The sequence below is a fragment of the Sander vitreus genome, chromosome 5, assembly GCF_031162955.1.
Source record: "Sander vitreus isolate 19-12246 chromosome 5, sanVit1, whole genome shotgun sequence".
NCBI lineage: Eukaryota > Metazoa > Chordata > Actinopteri > Perciformes > Percidae > Sander > Sander vitreus.
Window position 1 is genome coordinate 21,301,568 of NC_135859.1, and position 23,853 is coordinate 21,325,420.

The 23,853-nt window shown below is 38.8% G+C and overlaps 1 protein-coding gene across 2 annotated transcripts in view; it reads left to right on the plus strand.

Annotated features, from left to right (window-relative positions):
• Nucleotides 1-23,853, plus strand: part of ipo11 (importin 11) — a 131,145-nt gene that overhangs the window by 30,106 nt on the left and 77,186 nt on the right. For both annotated transcript variants that reach the window (XM_078250961.1, XM_078250962.1), the window contains 10 exons: nt 803-935; nt 1,910-1,968; nt 6,059-6,107; nt 9,430-9,500; nt 9,688-9,880; nt 10,644-10,796; nt 11,715-11,758; nt 14,754-14,844; nt 15,978-16,025; nt 17,751-17,856. In XM_078250961.1, the coding sequence (XP_078107087.1) occupies nt 803-935; nt 1,910-1,968; nt 6,059-6,107; nt 9,430-9,500; nt 9,688-9,880; nt 10,644-10,796; nt 11,715-11,758; nt 14,754-14,844; nt 15,978-16,025; nt 17,751-17,856 (947 nt within the window). The remainder of the gene's footprint in view (nt 1-802; nt 936-1,909; nt 1,969-6,058; nt 6,108-9,429; nt 9,501-9,687; nt 9,881-10,643; nt 10,797-11,714; nt 11,759-14,753; nt 14,845-15,977; nt 16,026-17,750; nt 17,857-23,853) is intronic.

A 23,853-nucleotide genomic window follows, 5' to 3' on the forward strand; every position in this document is an offset into this window, starting at 1 on the left:
GCCAGACTATACAATACACAGTTGACGGTAGTGCTGGGCAATCAATATTATATCGATATCGTGATATGAGACTATATATCGTCTCAGATTTTGGATATCGTAATATGGCATACGTTTTTTCCTGGTTTTAAAGGCTGCATTACAGTAAAGTGATATCATTTTCTGAACATGCCAGACTGTTGTAACTCTTCTATTATTTGCCTTTACCAACTCAGTCATTATATCCACATTACTGATGATTATTTATCAAAAATCTCATTGTGTAAATATTTTGTGAACGCACCAATAGTCAACACTACAATATCATTGCGGTATTGATATCGAGGTATTTGGTCAAAAATATCATGATATTTAATTTTCTCCATATCGCCCAGCCCTAATTGACGGGACTGAGAGTACTTTTGTCTACCTTTTTGATGATCTTGTTTTGCCTCTACAGGAAAATGCCTTCATGGAAGAAAATGTAATTGGTTTTGGGCCCAGTGTTATGGCAGTGACTGTAATAGGAAGTTAATTTAGAGCTAAATTAGACCTGTGACTTGGATGTCCCTCTTTGCCCCTTTTGTTTGTTCTGTGTGAGTGTATTATATGGAAGTGCTTTTGTATTTGCCTCGGCATCAGTGTAACTGAGTGACTCTGACGTTATAGGGGCCGTTTGCACATGTTAAACTGGGGCGCAGATACATTTTGTGATTCATGTGTTCACGAGAATGACCTTATTGCCTTTTGTTGAAAGTGTAATTACTAATGCAAAAATAGTTTGATGTGTGATTGACTGTACTGTTTATGTGTACGTTGGCAGCTGGCGTCGGGAATCTACAGCTTTGCATGCTCCCTGTGGAGCCATCACACCGACTGCTTCCTCCAGCAGATCTATGCCAGAGATGAGGCTGGAGCGCTCAGCTCACTGGAGAGGACGCTGCTCTCTCTTAAAGGTAGCAACATTTTGCACACATGCCAACTCATGCCTATACACATACGACACAGCTGCATTCACATGCAAAGAGCATTGCATTTATCACATGATTCCACCTATTGACATACAGTTAATGAACCCTCTGGAGTTGAGAGCTCCGCCGCCATAGCTCAGCAGGATAAAAGTAAATGTCATGTATTAAGATTAATAGCTTCAAATTTACAACAATATCAGAGCATGCCAAAATAATCTGTGTGTCTGAAAACAGAACCCAGAGGGTTAAGCATACAAGTTGTGAACTTCTGGAAATATTCATATGTGCTGCTACCTTTTTGAAATATCAATTAACACTATTATTAGTAGGGTTGGGTACCAAAACCTGGTGCAAACGGCTGGTATCTACCGGACTGAATGACAAAGCAGATTTCGGTGCCTCAGTTCAGTGCCACTTAAAAGCCTGAGCTGCTCTCTGGTTCTCCGAAACGGAAGTTACAGACAACAGAGTTAACACTACACTTGACTTGGCAGCAGGTAACGTTAGCCTATCGTTAGCAGCTAAAGACACAGAGTAGACTAGCTGCACCAATTGAGTTGTTGGAGAAACCACACCAATGGGTATTAGTGGTGCGTTCAATTGCACCTGTAAGCTCATGGTGCACTCAAAGTTATTGTGAAATACCCTTCTGCCATTTAGTAGTTCTTTTTGTCATTTAACCCCAATTGACTTGTGAAATAAGTTATTGTTATAATCTAATGTTATTACCTTTTATATAATCCTTTAAATTTGACCATATGGCCTTAGCAATAAACAAGCCGTTCTTTAATATCACAGACTGTTGTTTTGTGCTCTTCGTTTTTTGTAGTATCGGTTCAGGCACCTTTTAGGCACCGGTATCGGGAAAAACCCAAATGACACCCAACCCTAATTATTAGATACATTTGTAATTAGCGACAATCCTGCATACATATTTGTTTTCTTTCTACCCCTCTCAGTGCTTCGCAAGTTGACAGTCTTTGGATTTCAAGAGCCACAACAGAATATGGAAGTGATGGTGAGTCTTAATTTATTTCAACTGTGGCTGTTAAGAACCTCACATATTTTTTGAAAAGCTGATATTTTTGCTGTTGGTTTTTTTGATTTGAAAATGACTCCAATCACAGTGTGTGATATGTGGATGGCTGTGAAGATTGAAAGTGCTTTAAGCCTTTTATCTGTTAAGAGTCAACAGTTCTCTATGAGCTCTTCTCATACTTTCAGTGTGAATAAAGTCCAACTCCTTGAAACAGTTCATTTAATTTATTCTAAATCTTTCTGGTCAAAAAAAAAAATTCTTGTGTCTGGATAGAGTTTTGGTTCCCCCATGGCTTTGAGTTAATGGAATAATTTGCAAAAAATGCCCAAGCCCTGTGAACTGCAGCTGCACATTCTGACTACTTTCTGTTTTGCCAGTCAAGGTTTGGTGAAATGATAGCAGTACATGTTTTAGAGAATAGTAAAAGGTAAGAATGTGACTCTTCCTTATTTTAATCAAAAGAAACATACACTTGGATTGTGCTTGTCATAATTAATGTAGAAATCTTCAGGGTTAGGTTGGGCACTGAAAATAGGTAGCGCTTTCACACCTGTGCCCATACAATCTCTGCCGAAAAATGTATTTAAACGGTCCAGACTATAATAAAGCTAAATGCTCAGATGCATTCAGGATTCACTTGTCTGTCAGAGGACAGAAGCTTGAGTTGACACCTCTGTGGCCTTTAGGGGCACTACTTTCAGGCTTTTACTACAGTGCACTATGTAACACCGGAAGGATTTACTTATGTTGTCAGTTTGCTGAAATATGAAACATAACAGGCAGTAATGCTCTTAATAGATTGAAGTCACTGTTGCCGTATGTAGACCACTATTCAAAAGTTTGGAATCACCTGCCACAAAGCTTGATTGGGTACAGTCAGATGGCTGAGAGGACGACTATACATGTTTGAATGGTCTTTTATGCTTTTAGGTTGTAGAAAGTCCTCTTTACAAATAGATGTGTATTTTGTGTAGAGGGTTTGCAAAAAAAGTTGTTTTGTACATGGAGAACCAAATGCTGTACAATGGTTCATTTTGACGGATAATTGAAAGGGCAGAAAGAGACAAAGATACCACTGAGCAACAGTACAATAAGAATATAGAAAATCACCAGCCATTCGTAAAATAAATTGGACGCTTAGCAATCAAAATATGTACAGATTTAAATAGGAACAGTTTCCTGTTTCGGTGTCATGCACAATAATGCCCATAACAAGCTGGAATTAACAGGTGTGTTTCTTTAGCAAAGCTACTGTATTCTTTAAACTTCACGATAGTAATGGAAGGTTAGTCTAAGGTTGGAGCACCATTGGAAATGGATCAGGGAATATCAGCTGAACATACCATGGGACAACAAATCGTGAGTAGCACCAAGGAAAGTCTGCTACCCTTATTTAGAGCCCAATTGATAATAATGATCTAGAGTCACTTATGCTTTTCTGGTTTAAACACTCAAACTTGCAGAAAGTCAGTTTTATTATTATACATTGCATAGTTTGTATTCAAGTAGTTGAACAAAATATACAATTTGCCACCATTGTGGCAGAATTGCTTGGTATACTTTATCATTTCATTTGTTGACATGTATACACTGCATTGATCATCACAATAATTAATAATGAAAACAAGTGTTGCCAGATGAGAGATACATTATACAGTCATAGATGGTCAGTGAGTTGCTACTGTGCTCTATTGTCTCTCTATTCTTTTTTTTTTTTTCTCTCTGTCAACCAGGAGATGGAAAGGACATTTTATGACAGAAGTAATTCCGTTTACTGTGCTCTATTATTCCTCTAATGAGAGAACTTTTAGCTTGCAGGCTGAAGGTTGTGTAATGGTTGAAATAGTCACATTAAAATGTAATTTGCCCTGAGCTGTCCCTTGTTATTCCAACTCGGTGAGCAGAAGAAATAATTTGGAGTTAATATTTCATGTTTAGATGTTTATGCTGTTATTATCGCAGACTCACTACCTTTTTATTTTAGCTTGTTAATACTTTTCATTCAATTTATTATTCAGCCGATGGTGTGTTAACAGAGAAATCTCAGTGAACCCAGCTCTTTTCCCAACATTCAGGTCATTGGCTTTACCTCATACTACATCTTTTTTGTACTTAATGCCCTCTCCACTCAGAATGGTGTTTTGCGTATTGTTGCTTCACTTGGACTTAGAATAATGTATGTCAGTGAAGGCTGTTTTCACGTCCATCTGCTGAACGGGGGAAGTTTCTCTGTGCTCACTTTAATTCTGAATTCAACATGAATGTTCATGCATGATTTTGTGACATCACAACTAGTTTAGAAGCCAATCATGATCCAATATGCAACTCACACTCAAATGTGACGAAACCTCATAGAAGGAAACCTATTGTGTCTTGGTCTCTTTAAAATATAAATGTAATCGTGTGGCTTTCACTTGTCTCTTTGGCTGCTGTGTAGAGAAAAAAAAACTACTGTACTCCAGTTGTTTCAGGCTGAGACTTGGCTAGATCCTGGAGTGCCGGCGCCATTAAACTGTCTTTGTCTGTGTGCAGATCTGATGGCCACATTCTGCTTCACGATGAATCATGCACAAGCTGAAGGAGCTGATGGGATAACATTTCACTGGAATTGTACAATTTCATGTGACAAATGAAAATTGATTGATTGACATTAATTTTTGCCCCTCTTGTCTCTGTACATCTCTGCACAAAGTGGAGTCCTATAGCCTCAGGATAAGCTTGTTTTTGAGCTGAAGTGAAAATACTTTTATAATAGGTAGTTATAGTTTTTCTTTTAGCAATGCCTTGAGTGATCCACTTGCCTCTTTCCATCGACTAAAAATGCACATTTGTATGAAATCATAAACCGTGTTAAGATTTCAACCTGGATGTGTTGGGCATCAGCATCCATAATCTGGAACAAATTAAACTGAAAGAAAGTTAATGTGATGAATTAAAAACTTCAAAATTATCTTCCTGACTTGATTGTTAAACAGACACTTACAGGAGGCTAGAACAGACATTTCAATTGATCAGAAACAAAAAAAAATTTTTTTTAATGGTTTTGCTTCTCAGTATGTGGGTTTGCAACATCCAGGAGTTACAAGCATCTTTGTGTGTTTCCCAAAGCAAATTATATTTCATAGATTTCATTTGAGCCATGGTAATAAACTATCTATTGCAGCATTCTAAACCTGGAGCAGTCTATGGACTTGTATGCAGCTAAAACATTTACCAAATTGTAATCTTAAATTGATACTCTTTCTTTAGATCCATTCTCAGATCAAACTGTGTTGTTTTATTGATACTCTCATCTACCTTTACAAACTACTTCTCACATCAATGCTGACATTCCCGTTTGGTGCCCACCACTAGCTATCTCCATTTTCCATTTTTCTCTTACCACCTCAATCCATTTAGCTGACATTCATTTTCTTTTCACTTCATCCTTGTGTATTCTTCCCCAGCAGTGCTATGAGCCTTACTTCTCTTCCTCTTTAGTTGTCAAACCTTCATCATGACTGATTCAGCTGAAAATTTCCTGCACGCTCTATTTAAGTATTTTTCTCCTTTCATTTCATCTACCTTGCCTCCCACTCTTTTTCTAAATCCCACTATTAGCTTAACGAAATGCCTGCCGTGTATGCTATTCTTCATCATCTGCCGCCCTCTCTTCTGTGCTCCTTTTGTGACCCCCTCTTTCTTCACTAAATTCTGTTAGGAGCTATACTTGCAGGCTGGGCTGTGTTGTCTGGATGTGTGATTAATGACACTGCAGTTGACCTCATGGCTGAACATAAATGCAGAACTAAACCGATTGCATCACCATCTATCATCTAATTTCCCATGCTAAGCAGTGTCTACACCAGGCTACAGCAAATTGATTCTCTTTCATTCTGTGTAGCTGGCACTTTTATCTATACTCCTGAGTACAGAGGCGTGTGTGCCCATGCACACATACACACACATACCAAAGTTATTCCCTTGTTAATATATCTCCTTCTGAGCAATACTGATGAGGCAATCACGAGTGATTCAACTGCAGAAATGTCAAAAAGATTAAACGTTATCTCACCCTCTTTCTTTTCAGGGTTTCCTGAATGCAGTGTTTGAGAGGCTAAAACAGTTCTTGGAATGCTGTGAGTACCTGTCTCTTTCTTGGATCTCTGATCCAAGGCTTCTCCCTTCAGTAAACAAACTCAGTCACTGGTGCTTTATCTAATGCATACTGAAGACACTCACCTGAAAGGCTAGGAGATTTTATAACACCCAAAGTCTAGGTCTCATGATAGCATAATGTAGGTGTCAAATTAAAAGTTCAGGCCGAGACATCCTAAGGGGGTTAGTTTTTAATCAAGAGTTTCTTTTCTAAACCATTAGGAAACAGAAGAGCTCTAAGTACAACGCATGTCCACTGTACTATTATTTAAATGTATGAGTGTGACTCAAAGAATGACTTTGTTATTGCTAGATGTCGAGAGAGCAGGTTAAAGGCATCATGAAATGTGTCTTCCTGGAAAGTCGTTGATGGTGACCTCACCCTGCATCAGTAGTAGTAACATAAAATCCAAGCAATAAAACTCTAAAAATGATCAGAATTTTTTCCTTTCTGTACCTACTATCAAATCATGTGTCTCCTTCACTAATATTGTGTTGGTGAAAATGATCCCTTATTGTGTTGTGTCCCAGCCCAACATTGTGTTTTAACAGGAATTATCCCATATAAACATACACCTTTTTTTTCTGATGTTTTGTCACTTTATACTTATATATTACTATATTTAGTTTTTTTTTATTTATTTATTTAACAGCTGTTTCTGCTTTAGTGTTTAGATGTGATCATAATAAATTAAGTTTTATTCTTTTTGTTAATCTCTTTTAGTTCTCTCATTGCCATTCCTTCTTTCTCATTCATTTGCTAGCTCTCTTGACCAACACTCTCGTCTCTTGTTTGCTCATGCTCTTTTAAGCCGCCTACACATGATAGGCGGCAAAACCGCTTTGCGCCGGCCATTCCATTGATTTCCTATGAGGAGGGCAGTGGCGCCCAACGAGTCGCTGCGCTACCCCTGGTGTCGCGCAGCACTCGGATTTTCCGCTTTGCGCTGCACTCAATGTTAAAATTATTTAAACTTTGACCTAGTTGCCGCTGACCTTTCGAACGCTCAACCAATGAGATAACAGCATGTCATTACCTAGCAACAGAAAATAGCTGCCTTGCCACCCTTGATGACGAATACCTGCGCTGCACTTTGCTCTGAGCCCTACCTAGCGGTGCGCAGAGAGCAAATCACGTTTCATGTGTATGTGGCTTTAAGCTCATTCTCTCTTTATATCACTCGTTTTTTGAACTAGTCTGGAAGCTTACATCATAACTTTGTATGTAGTGTCAATAAACATTACAAAAGATGTCCTCCCCTTGTGCTAATGTTAATACTATAGTCGCCCGGTGTTCTCCTTATAGTGTAAATGAAGCTTTACACAAGTTGAAGCAGCCACTTTGTTATTGTTTGGACAATCAACGAAGTTCAGCACTACAATCTATCGTGAAAGTGTCTGCTCCGCTCCGTACAGCAGCAGCGTCGCATCACAGAGTAGCAGGATTTCACTCATCACCTGACGAGACGATGACGGGGGATTTGGTGTCAGATTGAAAAACAAAAGTGCGGAATCCGATCATTTATATCATATTTAATATATTTACCCTAAAACTTTTTTTTCCTACCTGGAACTATGGTACAGCAATTTATATTTACTTCCTACTTATTCTGGTTGAAACGCATGTAAAGTTCCTTAGTTCTTAAAAAGGTTTCTTTGCTTGGGAAAGTTCATGTGGGGAAAACACTCTCAATGAGTGGTAGCTATGTTAGCTCACTTTCACTGTCTGAGTTCACTGTCAGCTGCCCTTTCTTTTCTCCCATGGAAGAGACACCCAGTGTGTGAGAGATTAATCTCAGACAATTCCACAAGCTGCCATAGTGGCAGATATTCGCAAAAATATAATTTGAGATATCAGCCACAACTATCACTTCCCATATGTACTCTGCTGATGGCAAAGGAGACAGGGTCAGCGTCCTGTTGGTATTTGGGCCTGGCAGATAGGGGAAACAGCAAGGCAGCTTACAGCCGGGCTGGGGAGAAATATCAGCTCTGCACAGACTGATAAGGTCAGCTATATAAACTGGTGTTTTTGGTACAGTCTGAGTGGTCCATTCAGATGTCTGGCTCTCCCCGTTAGACGTTTGTCCTCCAACTGAGGTCGCCTATCCATACCTGAGAGTCATTACATTGTTGAAAATCTTTTTGCTGGGTTACAAATCTGTCAGAAATAATTAATACCACTTCTTTTCAGCGTTATTTCTTTATTTTTTGTCTTCATTTTCTTTATCTCTGTCTATGGATATTATTAGCAGGTTTTGTTGGTTCAAATGTATGACCTCATGGACTTTGATGACTTCACACAACTACTTACATCACACACCTACAAAGAAACAAAGAAACCGTGGCATGGGCCCAAAGTCAATTAAATGCAATGGTGTCTTGATCTACATGATCCCTAATGTTACATTTAAAAAAAGCAAAACAAAGCAATTTTTGAGCCAGTTAACAATTTTAATTAATCTAGTGACACTTTGAATTAGTAGTAGCTGATAAAAATGAATGTGTGTACAAGGGGAGAAGAAACTATGACCCTGTTTGTTCACATATTCAATTATATTTATAGTATCAAATCATAACGAGTTATCTCAAGACACTTTACAGATAGAGTAGGTCTAGACCACACTCTATAATATGCGACAGTGTTGAGGAAAAACTCCTTTTAGGAAGAAACCTCGGACAGACCCAGGCTCTTTGTAGGCGGGGTCTGAAGGTGCTGGTTGGGGGTGTGATGAATAATATGATTGGAGGAATGCCAGAGACCGTTATAGTCTGCTGATTTCATCAATGAGGTCGACAAGGAAGTGAGTTACAGTGGACATCTTCATTATTTAGCATCATGAGTTGTTTTTATGGAGCCAAAATTTACATCAGAGGAACTGAGTCATTCATGGTCATTTTTAATTGGTATTACTTTACTTTATTATTTACACCAATGTAAGGGGCTCATGGGACTCTCACAATGCAGCAAGGTGAAGTGAGCACTTGAACTTAAAGAAAGCGGACATGTTTCTTGTAGTAAATAAAGATACATTAATCTCTGCATGATTAATCTCTGCTTTGTTGAGCATCTTTTTCTTTCTCTTTCTGTCCTTGTAATCTTGCTCCTATTCATTCCATTCAAGTGTTCCCTAACCCTTTACATGAGGTTCATCATGGCTGATGTCACAAATAAAATCTAATTATTGACAATTGACATCGTTGTTTCTCATGTGGGCTTAATGCATTGTACCTTTTTAAAAGGGTGTAGGCTAAATACAATTAATGTGTGTAATAATACTGTATGGTTGTTTTGTGTATTAGGTCGGCAGGTTGGTCCAGACAGCACATGTAGAGAAAAGCTGGAGAAGATAATCATATTGTACACCAAAGTTGTAAGTTTACTTGTATATGAATATAGTACCTGATAATACTTGACAAATGTCTGTTTCATTATTAATGAATGGGTTGTATGTTTTGCAGCAAGGAAGTTACCAATTATAACGTCTAACAAATGTTCATCTCTCTCCCGTCCCTTCTGTGTTTGTCCTTCTGTACATTTCTTTTCTCCCTTCCACGTAGTTGTTAGATTTCCTGGAGTACCATCCGTGTGCATTTATACCCCTAATCCAGCGTTCCCTGGAATTTGCCGTCAGCTACCTATTTACACCTGCTGGGGAGGGAGTGACATTTGAACGCTTTATTGTTCAGTGCATGAACCTCATCAAGATCATTGTTAAGAATGATGCCTACAAACCTTCCAAGAACCTTGATGGTAGGTATGAGGGCTTTGGGAAAGAGGAGCAGAAAGTGTGGAGAATAAAGGATGAGTAAAGCGATAACACAATGGAGTAAAACGGTGTTTCTTTAGGATTAGCAGTGGGGGCAGGTCTGTCCGAACAATACTCGCGTTTTCCTCACGAATGCACAAACCAGACAGAATGAAGAAAAGGAATAAATAAAAAGTCTGCTGCCTCTCTAAACAGACATCAAAGCGCAGTAATGCTCACTAAACCGACATGAGACTGCAGTATTGCCAACAGGCAGGATAATTTAAAAGGCAACCGCGACTACATTGTGTGGGTGCCCTATTTCTGATACCGTGGCGGCACTTCCAAATCAACATAGAGGAAACACTGGTAAAGTACATGGTATTTCAGGTCTATGATTCAGAGGCCATCTGAAAACGCCACTAGCTCTTCAAAGCTGATTCCTGACAGTGTTTTTAAAAATGCAGTGCTGTAATACCATCAGCGTCACAACACCATGGCTCATGTTTATTTCAAGCTGACAGAGGCCTCCAGTGCTTCATTAGTCGTGGAGCACAGCACTGTGTCTTTTGTTCTGCCAGCTAGTGTGCCTTATTGAAGATCTTTCTCCTAAGCAACTGTTAGTTGTCAGAGAGCTGAGCCACATTTTTGTGGTTCTTGTGTTAATGCATTGGTTTCATTCGAATGGTTGAGTGTGCGATGGTGGCAGAGTTAAGTTCAACTTCACTTTTATTTTTCCCACCTCTCCCTCCCTCCTCCCACCCTCAGACAGTAAACCAGAGAGTCTGGAGGCTCACAAGATCAAGACCGCTTTCTTTACACACCCCACACTGACAGAGATTGGACGCCGGCTCGTCTCACACTACTTCCTTCTCACAGAGGAAGAGCTGGCAATGTGGGAAGAGGACCCAGAGAGCTTTGGTAATGGCACATCCCCAGATACACAGGCTGAATCCAAATGTAAAGACTTATCTGGTCCTGTAGACTGGCAGAGTTAACAGGCATGTTCTTGGGAAGTCCAGATTACCAAATTCTGATACTCATGAAGTCAGCAATGTCGCTTTGGATGCAGGCTTCGCCAGAATTTGTGTACTGGCGATGCTGTATTCATGCATGAATGTTAGGTGTTGGACACACTAATAATAGCTCTAATAGTAATTTCTTGAATAGTCAAACCGATGGTTTTGATACAACTTTCACCCAACATCTACCATTACCAGTGTTAATGCTGTGCGATTTTAAATCAATGAAGCATTTTATTATGCAGATCAAACATTATGAACTTGTGGGCAGAAACTGAAGGTGCAATGCTCTACACAACCACATGTTTAATAAAGTGCTGATGTGGATTACTTTTTTCCTCTTTGGAAAAATGCTCAATGAAATAGATAAGAGCGTAAAGAAGTTGGTGTTGGTTGTAGCTAGATATGGCAGAGATTGGGATATCTGTGACAAATTCCTTGGCAGCACAGTGCCCTTGCAGACTTGATGTAATGACACCGAATACTCAAATGCAACACTTGATTAAGCTGAGACCATGCATGTAAAGGCCCTATGTGGTTGTTGACATTTAAATTCAGTTTTCCAGTCAGACAGAATCACACATAAGTGTGTACAAATACATTTGCACTTTTTCTCAGACAAGATGTACAGTGTTTCAGCTGAGCAGCCTCCACTGTAATCTCCAGACCAGCATTTCCTAGTAGGTAACCGTTTGCCATCTCAGAATACAGTATAGTTCAGGCCTGTAGCAGCATTAGCTTGGCAGTCCTCCGTAGACACCCACTCTTCTGATTATGCATGGGACACCAGCCCTCACACTTCTCTTCTTTCTTCTAGCTGTTGAAGAAACAGGTGGTGACTCTTGGAAATACAGTTTACGGGTATGTAAAAACACACACACACACACAGATAAATTATATTCATTACTTGTGAAGGGGTAACAGAAACTCAGACAGAGAGGTCCTTAATGATTTCAAGTACTTTTGTGTTCTTGTAATGCCTAGTGATGATCGTTGTACACGCAGTCCTCACCCCTTCCCACAACAAAACTAAATGACGGCAGCATCTTCTCTCTGGCACCTCTAGCTTGACGGTATCTACAAACAGTGAGAAGAGAAATGATTTTAAAAAGAAACTGAATCGGTCCCCTGTGTTTAATCAAAATGTCTGTTTTAAATTAAAGTTTAAATTTTGCAAGACAAAAAACAGAACTTGATGTTTCAGTCCACCCTTGAAATCATAAACAAATTAATTAAGAGTCATAACAGCAAACAAATTTAATTTAATGGAATTGCTGTAATATAACTTTTTTTCACAAATACTTTTTTAGTGTGTGCTATATTTTCAAATATTTTAAGTGGTGCCACATTGCAGCATCATAAAACAGTTAGTGGTCCCTAGGGCTTTAGACCCTGTCTCTTTGGCTGTCTTGTTGACAGTGGCTTATCTTTAGCTGTTTTTCTGAGTCATGACATAATCTCTTATTCAGTGTTTTAGTTCTTTCTGTTAACCCTAACTAATTTCTCTTCCCTTCTCTCTGTTGAGCCCAATCTACTTACTTGTATCACTTCAGCTGACAACCTTCTGTTCTGCAGTTATTTTTAAGTGTAGTAGAGCATTTATTCATTGAACCTCATGGTCTTGTTGTCAAAGTTCTTATTTGCTTAAAGCACACTGCAGCAGAAAGAAATGGTGGCATTACAGTAGGGGTGCATGATATATTGACTCAATATCGTTATCGCAATAGCACGTTGCGCAATATTATATTAAAAGGGGTTGCAATATTTGCAATATTTTGTTTATATTGTGGAGTGCTGTGTCCCGTCTGTTGGCTGTGTGGCTTAGTTGTGTTCGATTTAGAGCCCGCTTGAAACGCTATAATGATCCTGTTTCATTGGCCAGTGACCATGCCACTTGCACATTTTATTTGTTAAGAATCTATTTTGATGCGTTTTCCCATAACTTTTGTAATTTTACATATGTTTAAAAATATCGAAATTTAATATCTATATCGCAATATTCATAATCGATATCGCAATATCACATTTTGTCAATATTGTGCAACCCTATATTACAGTCTAGAGCTTATTTGTTAACTAATTACTTCACAATTTAGAATGATCAAAAGAAACACTGAGCTAGTTGTTCTTGCTTTTAATTGCATCAGTGTTCCTTTTTGTTAAGTCAGTGTTAGGGGGCTTTTGTTAAAAATAGCTCCCTAAAGCTGGAAGTTTTCAAAGATACATGTCAATGGCTCTGCAGATCTATGCAAAGAATGCTAACTGTATTGGTTGCAGAGGCTAATCTTAGTTTATATTTTGTCCTAACATAGTATCTGAACACACACACACACCCCCAACACATTCTTGTATGTGTATGTATAACTCTTGATACAGTAACTTTTTTCACACAGTATATGCCCTCTTTTAACCTCCATATTGGCACATTGTGGTGCTCAGGATGGTTCATGGATCAAATGTCACTATCCATCTATTCCTCCTATGGTCACCAATTCTAATGGCTGATTATAGATGGCCTCTCCTTATCAATATACCACCGGTCTATATTTTCCCAACAGAATGAGGGTTTTGTGTTTGTCTTAATCCTGTGAAGCTAAATTGCCTTTTTAGAAGTGTCATCTGACCTCTTGCCATCAAGGCGGAGAGGTTATACCTACGGTACATGCTGTGAAATGTCACACACATGCACATACCCAGTAACACACAGCACAGTCAATGTTCTTATTTGCTTAAAGCACACTGCAGCAGAAAAACAAAATGGTGGTTTTACAGTCTAGAGCTTATTTGTTAACTAATTACTTCACAATTTAGAGTTATCAAAAGAAACACTGAGCTAGTTGTTCTTGCTTTTAATTGCATCAGTGTTCCTTTTTGTTAAGTCAGTGTTAGGGGGCTTTTGTTAAAAATAGCTCCCTAAAGCTGGAAGTTTTCAAAGATACATGTCAATGGCTCTGCAGATCTATGCAAAGAATGCTAACTGTATTGGTTGCAGAGGCTAATCTTAGTTTATATTTTGTCCTAACATAGTATCTGAACACACACACACACCCCCAACACATTCTTGTATGTGTATGTATAACTCTTGATACAGTAACTTTTTTCACACAGTATATGCCCTCTTTTAACCTCCATATTGGCACATTGTGGTGCTCAGGATGGTTCATGGATCAAATGTCACTATCCATCTATTCCTCCCATGGTCACCAATTCTAATGGCTGATTATAGATGGCCTCTCCTTATCAATATACCACCTCTATATCCATATTTTCCCAACAGAACAAGAGTTTGTGTTTGTCTTAATCCTGTGAAGCTAAATTGCCTTTTTAGAAGTGTCATCTGACCTCTTGCCACCAAGGCGGAGAGGTTATACCTACGGTACATGCTGTGAAATGTCCCACACATGCACATACCCAGTAACACACAGCATGTGTTCTTGAATTGGCTCAGCCCATGTTGTCAGATTTCTTACACCTTTATTTAATATTGTTTTTTTTTTTTTTTTGCTACATTAAAAACCCAAGAAACTACTGAAGGTGTCTGGAGTACCTTTTCTCTATTTGAACACACACAAACCGACAAATCCCCTGACAATTTCACATTGACTTTTTATTGAACCGGGAGCTCCAAGCTTGGCCATTGTTTGTCTGTGTTTGTGCATGAGCCTCTTTGTATTGCGTGGTCCTTGTGTGTATATAGAGTGTATGCACTGACATCACTTGTTCATGTGCTATTCACCCCACCACCACTAAGTGCCCAAACAAACCAACGTAGGCTGCTAAGAGATGGGAGAGCTTGGAGAAAAACAATGATTAACAATCTTCCTTTTTGTCCCCTCTGCTTTCTTCCTTTATTTAGCCCTGTACAGAAGTATTGTTCCTGGATATCTTCCACAACTACAACCAGACACTGATACCGGTGCTACTGGATATGGTTCAGAATCTCCAGGGTCAGTTAAATGTCAATTTAAATATTATTCCATGCCAAATAGAAAGTCTGCTCTCTTTTTTAGCAAACCTTTAACATCCTTTCAATGCAAAGAAAACATGTACTCATTGTCAGTTTATTTGGTATACCAAGCTAAAACTATTGCTTTCTTAAAGTTCTGCATTAAATGTTACCTTCATAAAGTTCAGGTTTGGTTAAAGCTGTTTACATTAAATTTTATGGTTGTTTTGGAGGCTGTTAGTGGTCAGATTGTGTGTTATACAAAGCGTTTTTTTTAAATAAATTTTTTAAATATTTGTCCACCTCAATGATATCATACAGATCCCTTTTTTCAATGTATTTTATCTAACTTTATTAATTAATTATTAGAATGTTTTCTGTGTTGTTGCGTTTATACACATGCCTTTGTGTTGCCTTGCACTGCGCACAGTATGCCTAAGTTTCCCTGAAACACAAACTGGACCTCAGATGTCAGACCCTATATCCCATCATGAAGTGTAGCCTTGCCTCATAGTAAATGATACATATTTCATATATCAGAAAACTGCAAAGCATGTCGGTTTGTTCGTGTTCCTTTTAGCAGTCACAGTATGTTAAACATGCTATCTATAGGTTTGACAGCACCAAGTTCCCTGGTGACAACCTCCACCATTACAACCACTCACAACTCTCTAGTCACACACACACACACAGTGTGGTACTGGAGTGCAGTTTTTGTTCTGTTGCTGAATTAGCAGCGTCATCATCACTCAAATGACCGGATTACAGGGTCTGCTTCTGGCCTGCCTACCAAACGGCTTTTGTTTTTAAGTGACAGAGTGGAAATGGGTTCTGTTGGAGCAAGGAAGATGCCAGATTGGTGTAATTCTATGGTTGAAGGGAGGCAGTTATTGATTTCGAGAACTGTGTACACAACAAGGACTAATCGAGAGGGAGAAAACAGACCGGTGAAATGATTGAGACAAGACTGATATAGTGGAGTCCAGGCCACTTTAAGTTGCAACTGTGTTATGATGTGGTCACTGGGTCTATTAAATCATACAGATTGTTATTATTGTTAAAAAAATTTTTTTTAACTGTATGCATGTTGCTATAACTAATAAAATAATCTAGAGTATGTGTCTGTCTTTGCAGGCCCAACGAATGTGGAAGACTCTGTTCAGTTGCGAATGAAGGATGCAGGTGAGTCAAAAGGCTTCACCTACTCTTATATCTCATGTAACTCTTCTATATTACAATAACCGCCATCATTAGTCATGCCAGGTGTATTAAATGACTGAGTTGGACTCAAAAAAGAGTCTGATTTTGTTAAAATTACTATTTTTAACTATCTTTATTTATCTTTAACACAAAATGTGAAGGTTGTTAAATTTGCTTTGACATTCTCCAACCACAATCCCAAAAAATGCAAACAGATGGAGAAGGGAGAGCTGGGTAAATTTACTTTTGAATTAAGAGAGCTACAAGATGCATAACAATCATTTGGCTAAGATATAAAGTCTGAATAACCACAGAAAACATGAAAATGATAATTCTTGCGATACTGCTCTCTCACTTAATCTCTCATGTCCATGGACATCTTGTTACCCTCTCTCTTTTACTCTCTCTACCTCCGCTTAGTATTTATAACTCTGTGACAGGTCAGGGCTGCTTCTCTGGTGGTTTCATGGCATACACAACTAAATCACAGACAGTTGGGATTGCCTGCTATTAGGGCCTCTGTTAAAGCTGCCTGCAGAGATCTCAGCAGTTTGCTAACAGTGTTGATAAAACAGCAGAACTCCCTGGATGATGAAGCTGCGCTGTGGCAGCAGCAGTGACATATAACTGTGGCTGTGAGAGCTAAAGCTTGTTGAAGAGCCAAAGGGGCACTTGATAAGAGTGCTGATTTGTTAATAAGTCAATAATTGTGCAAATAAAATTGCATTGTATTGCAGTTAAAAGATGGTTAAGGTTTTATTTACTGACTCTAACATATAACTGAGCTTCAATGAGCTGGACACTAGAACAGGCACATTAGCCCATCCTATTTGTCAAATTGTAATAGACTATACTACGTGACAATTATATTTGCTAAACAAATTAACACCAGCTTAGAAGTGTTTAAATTTTTTTTTTTTTTTGGCCCTGGTATGGTTTCAGTCTGACATTTGTCACTATCCTATCATTTGACATTTTAATGTTGCACTTGCAGCACGTTAACTTCCTCTTTCTGTAATATTGCTTTCTCTGCTTTGGCGTTTCTCTTCCTTTCTCTCTCAGACACACAATCACACACACTTGCATAGAGATACTGTAGATCCCAATATACTCTTGCACAGTGACAGCCTTGCATGATACAAGAGAATTAAAGTAATGGAAAAAGTTTCATTTCCTCTCTGTTAAATCTCCTCCCTCTCTTTTATGTCTTTGTACTTTTCTACTCTTTCCTCCCTCCTTTATGCCATCTCAAAATTCATTACTTTAAACCATCATTGTAGGATAAATACAAACATACATGTGTTGCTATGGTAGCATAACCGAGGGAACATAAGATGGCTGAACTGTAACTAAGTAGTCCCAGGGTAACACAAGCTTACCATGGTTTCTGAAGTAGTGCTCAGCCTATATGATTAGAGCTGATAGTTTACCCTTTTCAACTCCCTCTTTGTGCATATAAGCTCATATAAGTCCTTATAATATAACTCTCAATTAAACACCTTTCATAGTTTACACTATACTTGCATCTCTTTCCTGTTATTACACTCTTCGTAGTCTTTTAGCTGCTATTTCATATCAAGTTAAGCTAGCAATACAGTCCAATTTCCAGCTATTCAAGTAATGCAATGCTCTTGGTTTTAATATTCTCAGTGCTACTGTGACTAAATAATTATGATATGCTGACTGTTGTGGTTGTTTTGTCCGCAGTATACAATGCAGTTGGACTGGCAGCTTATGAGCTGTTTGACAATGTGGACTTTGACCAGTGGTTCAAGAATCAGCTTCTTGGGGAGCTGCAAGTAGGCCATCACAGGTATGGTGCATTTCTTTGGTATGGTCACAGCATCTTTTACAAACATCTAATATGGATACATTTTAAGTAGTTTTGGCTAAGAATTAATAACACCCCACAGTATTTATATGGAAAAGTATTAGTATGTGAACAACATTACTGAACACCTAAAATGTTTTCCGGTGCAAATCATCCACATCCTTTAGTCATCTCCTGTCTGATATACTCAAAAATGAATGTGGTGGGCTTTCCTATGGATGTTTTGTATTGCATGGTTATTGATCTAAGTTGCATTGTACTATACAGGTGTTCTATAATTTCCTCTGGCCTCTTTGTATGCAGTAGTATTTTTTAAATGCATCACTGTTAGAAAGGTAATGACTCTTGAGCACATCACATTTTGCCTCACCAATGTTACAATGAAAGGCTGCTTGGCAGTTCCTTTTTTAAATGGCTGTTTAACTGTACGTGAGCTCACTTTCAGACATTAGTTGTGTCTTATTCATTGCATAGTTAACATTCCTTTCAGTGTAGCTTAAGCTAATTAACTATTAACCTATGTCCAGCTATTGATTACTGCCAGCAGCACAGTCAATGCATGCCAAAAGGCTCATAAGTAACCAACTGATGCTTGGAGTCAATGTCTGCCAACGCAACATTAACAACTGCTGCTTGTATTCACACAATCACTCTACAAGCAGCAGTCAAATGTGTCACAGCACCAGCACCATAACAGGCTAATTAAAAACAAAATACAAACTCTATACAGACAATAAACAGTGAGCTGACAGATGACTGCATTTAAAAAGTGAAAAAAAGGAAAGTGGCCAGAGGTGAGGTATGACAGTGATATGAAGAACAAAGAAGTGCCCTGCTCACACAGACCCAAAGACAATCAAAGCAAAAAGCTAGCAGCATTCAAAGGGTCGGCTACTCAGGCTGGTGCTGACGTCAGTGTGCTTGCGTGCTGATGTCACTGTGACTTTGCTCCCACACAGGGAAGGTGCGAATAACCCCTCCACTTTGTACCTGGGTCCCCATTGCTTTGGTCATTTTTTAAGTTCACCTCCACATTATTTTATGTTTTATATTTGAACAAACTGAGCTCATTGAGACACAGACCAAAATGAGCAAACAGCACAGAGATAATGCCAAACACCACCTCTGTTGTTTCTTGTGCACTCAAACACACTATTGGAAACACACATGTACATTTAATAACTCTGCTCCCCCAATAACACATTAAAAGAATAGAGAACCTAACAAATGGAAATTCATTTTGAGAAGTAGAACAATAATAATAATCAGATAAAACACCTTAGGCTCAACATCCTGATAAGAGAATGATAAGAGTCTCACTTCTTTTTAACTCGCAAAGCAGTGTAAACATGGAAGTAACATGATGTCTTCCCAATACAGAGATACTCTCAATAGGTATCAAAACTGTATTTGTGGAGTTATTTTAATAAAATACACTTGCTGTGTTGATGGCTATAGAAGGATGTCACCCAATGCAACAGTCTGGCTTCAGGCATAAATGATATCAGCCTGTGGCTAAAACAGTTAATAGGTGTTTGCAGGATAAAATGATTGTTGGTTATAGTCTTCTCAGTGAAATTCATTAAAGGATAACTCCATCCTTCTCCTCTAACTGCCAAATAATGCCTTTTTAAAACAGAGAGGTCTTTGGATGATAACCTTGTGCTAAGAGGATTGTGTTTACTTTAAGTGTTGGACTTTAGATGTTCCCACAGTCTTTTAAAGATGCTTCTGAAATGAAAATGTAAATTGTGCACGGATATCATTCAGCATTAGTGTTGATGTCCCTCACTGAGTGGAGTTTTTTTTCTTCTGTAGCAACCAGAGGCTTGTTTTCTTTTGCAGGCACGTGTGTGTATTGGCAGACTTGGTTGCATGCTCCTTTGCCTAAGTGTGCTTGTCTTCACGCTAGGGGTGCACAATATTGAAAAAAATTTGATATTGCGAAATCGATAATGAATATTGCAATATCGATATTAATTTCGATATTTTTAAACATATGTAAAATTACCAAAGTTATGGGAAAACTCATCAAAATAGATTTATAACAAATAAAACAAGTTTTCTTACAACACAAGGTTTATTTCAACTGAATGTCATGTTGGACTGGTAGAACGTGTCTACAGGACATGTTTTACTGGTTGTACAGTATAAAATAAATAAAGAGCATGTCTATAGAACAGGACATGTTGTACTGGTTGTAATACACTGCAATGCAACATCTGTTGACTTAAAGCCAAAGTATTTCCAAGCTACCGAGGAGGCATTACTTTTGGCCACTAAAGTTTCCTCTTCAATCTCTGTTATTTTCTAATTTTCTTACTTTTGTGTTCTTTTTGCTCCACTGGCTCCCTTCGCGCTCTCTTTAGGTCCTTTCTTTACTTTTGCTTCGTTTTGTTGTCTCTGTCTATTTCTTCACTGGTTTATGGTTCTGCGGAGGCTCCACGCAGCTGATGTTTATACTTGTGCGCTGGTGTGTGCGTCAAGCCGGTGTGTGTGTGGGGAGTGTGTGAGAGAGCGAGGAAGAAGTGAGAGAGTGACGGCAATTTTCTTCGGAGTGAGTAGCGACTCTAGAGTCCTAGTGAGAGAAACAAAGTGTCTCCCCTGTTCTTTCTGACCACGGTGGGAAATCTATAGCAGGAAAAGTTAACCCTCTCCTTGATTTCATGTTGTTTATGGGGAAGAAGAACCAAGAAATGAGTCGGTGGAAATGTTACCAAGTGATGTGTATTTTTCGAGAGGTGCATCAAAGAGTATAGACGTAACAAGAGGCGAAACTCAATAGAAAAAAAAAAAAAAAGTCCACATGGATTTTCCATTTGTTTACCAGAAGGATGAGCATGGTGCACAGCTGTGCAAAGTTATGGAGGAGGAAACAGGTTTAGTGTGAATGAGTCATGTCTAACCTTTGACTGATGAACAAATACCCCTGTCAGCCTGCCTTTGCATCTTTTTCTTCCACTTTGCCAGCTCAACCAACCAGCTGTACCCTCCCCAGCTAAAGAAGATATTTTGTATTTTTGTTAGACATGCACACACGCACCACTCTCTTATATTGCATGATGAGTTGAAAAAAACTAATCTTTTAGTAATTTCAACAGATTCGTTGAATAGTATTATGTATATGTATTATGATTTCAGAAATAATGCTGACGATTGTTGGTATTTTGTGTAAATATATAATGTGTGTGTATATATATATATATATATATATTTTTTTTTTATTGTTTAACAAATTACGCCAGAACTCCTCCACCAAAAAGCGCAAGCCTCCAGAAGAATTACCTTTTATGTGGGTTAGTGTGACCACAGATAATAATCTGCAATTTGATTATTTATTCTTGATGTCACCGTTATCTGAGCATCACTATTTCGTTGCCAAGCTGTTGTTTGGAACTTGGATTTGGAGAGCTCTGGAAATGTACCCAGGGCCATTGTCCACTGGCACTGCCTCACCTGGGGCCTCATTTATAAAACTGTACGTAGATTCTATTCTGAAAGATTTTGTGCGCCAAAAATTCTGAATTTTCGTACGCAAAAACAAAATTCTGGTTTATAACTCCTTGCGCCGCACACCGGTACGCACTCTTCTTGTTATAAATACGGACCTGCGTTACCTTATGCGGTCGTGCTCAAGCCTCACGCTCCTCCCAAGGTTGTCCCATATTTGTCCTAATAAGGTCCATGTTAATCAATCAATGAATATAGCAGCCTTGTAAAGGAGCCCTTGATGACCAATCATGAAAACGAAAAAATGGGGAAAAAACACGATTCAGTGGTTGTGAGATCGAGGTGTAACAATGTAACAATTTTGTAACTGTGTGGAAATAGCAGGTGCAGAAAGACAACATTCCCACACACAGACACCTACAATCTGACACGGCCACACACACACAGAGCAGGCCCAGTTAGGAGGAGGACATAGTTAAGTTTCATAGCACCTACAATTATTACACCATCGTCCAGTAGACCCGAACACCTCATATGTAATAGTTATCTGTATAATAAATAGCATTTTTGTTTTGACGTTTGGTCAGGTGCCTTTGTCGTTCTTATTGACGCTAAAAGTCTCCTTTAGCGTCCGCTGCACGGTGTGGGAGGATCCCCTGCCTATCCCCGTTGTACGGGACACATTTCACGGGGAGAGGCAGGGGAGAGCAGCGGAGGAAAAGCGCATTTCTTCCGCTGCACGGTGTGGGAGGATACGCTGCCTCTACCCGTTGCTGGCAGCCCCTCGCCGGGCGCCGCGACCGGCTCTGGGTCAGCTTGGAAAGAACAGGATTGTTGGGTTCAGGAAAACAAAAACTGGGTTGGGAAAACGGGGATACCATCGGAGTTCACTAAAATGCAGCCTACAGAACCTTGGGAGCATTACGCACGATCACACGCATGGTCAAAAGGTTGCGGAAAACTGGAATGTCTGAAATGTATTTGGAAATCAATTATACCGATCTAACCAAAACGCATATACAAGCTTTTGTGCATAATTATATGCGCAAACTTTCTTTTTTACACACACACAGAGTCTAACGCGCACAGTGTTTTCCATCTCCAAGTCCTGAGTCATGCTGCTGTTGGTATCTTCTGGCTGGTGGCCCAGACTGGTCTCTGGCTCCCTGTGGATATTTTACAAGAAGCCAACAAGAGTGTCACCTCCCTCGCCCCCTCTCTATTATCCTCCCTTCTCTCTGTGCCTTCATCCCTCCATCTGCTTATTTCTGTCAAGCCGGTCCTCGGGATAAAAACAAGGGCAGATGCAGAGGGACATTTCTTGCCTGCCCGATACAACTGTTGAAAAACCATCAGTTCCCAACATGTAGTGCCTAACATTTGGGACATGCAGCGCAGGTCATTTTAATTCATATCACACACTACTCAACCCGAGTGGATTTTTGATCATTCTAGTTTTTGAACTAGGTTATTTCCCTTATTTAGTTTTTCTGTAACTGGTAACCATGTCCCTCAGGCTCTGCTGGCATGCATTCATTCAACACTAAAACTGCTGTGCTTTTTAGGGGTACTATAACCGCCAAACCCGAGGTTGTCTATATGTGTCTACATGTGTTTTTAATGGGTATTGACTGTCCTGCTATAAATGTTTTCTGTTTTGTAATGAGCACACTGCACCAATTCCTAGCAACTTTGTTCCATGGCAATACACTATTGAATTGAAACTGGATTGAATCTAACAACTTGAACCCACACAAAACTGCTATACTATTAGCAGTGTAAAATGTGCTATTTTGCTATCTACCTTTTAGAAAAAATTATTTTTATGCTGCCACCCGATGTCGTTCCGTTCAGTACACACGTTTTGGAGGTTTTTCTCAGCAACTCCTGCAAAAAAAATCTTTATGAAAAAAACACCATGTATTTTAATAATACATTTTATTTATATAGCGCTTTACATGGTACTCAAAGATACTTTACATTAAAACCAGCACATTAAAAACAGATGCAGCAATAAAACCAACACATAAAACAAGCATATTAAAAGCAATTAAAACAATAAAACCAGTAACTAACAGTAGATAACATGTAAGACTATTGTATGTGGAAGGCTAATCTAAAGAGGTGTGTTGAGTGATTTGAATTTGTCCAGGTCAGTACAGTTACAGATGTGTATGGGTAGGGAGTTCTATTTGATGCTGTTTTGAATTGTAAGCAGCTTATAACCATGCAGCGTAAAACCTATAAGGCATTAAAAACAAATGCTGAAACATTAGCTGTGTTCTAGGGCTGTCCCAGACGATTATTTTTTAAACGATTAATCTAGCGATTCTTTTTTTGATTAGTCGCCTAATCGAACGATTAAGTTTCGATGAATCGAACAATACATTTTTCAATTAGCGATTATTTTCCCATTGCTCAATTAACAATTTACACAAAACAAATTTCAATGAGGTTCAAATCTCTATTTATTAAAATTGTTTAACACTGCACTGTTCAAGTAAAATGAATTTGTATTGCAACCTGAAG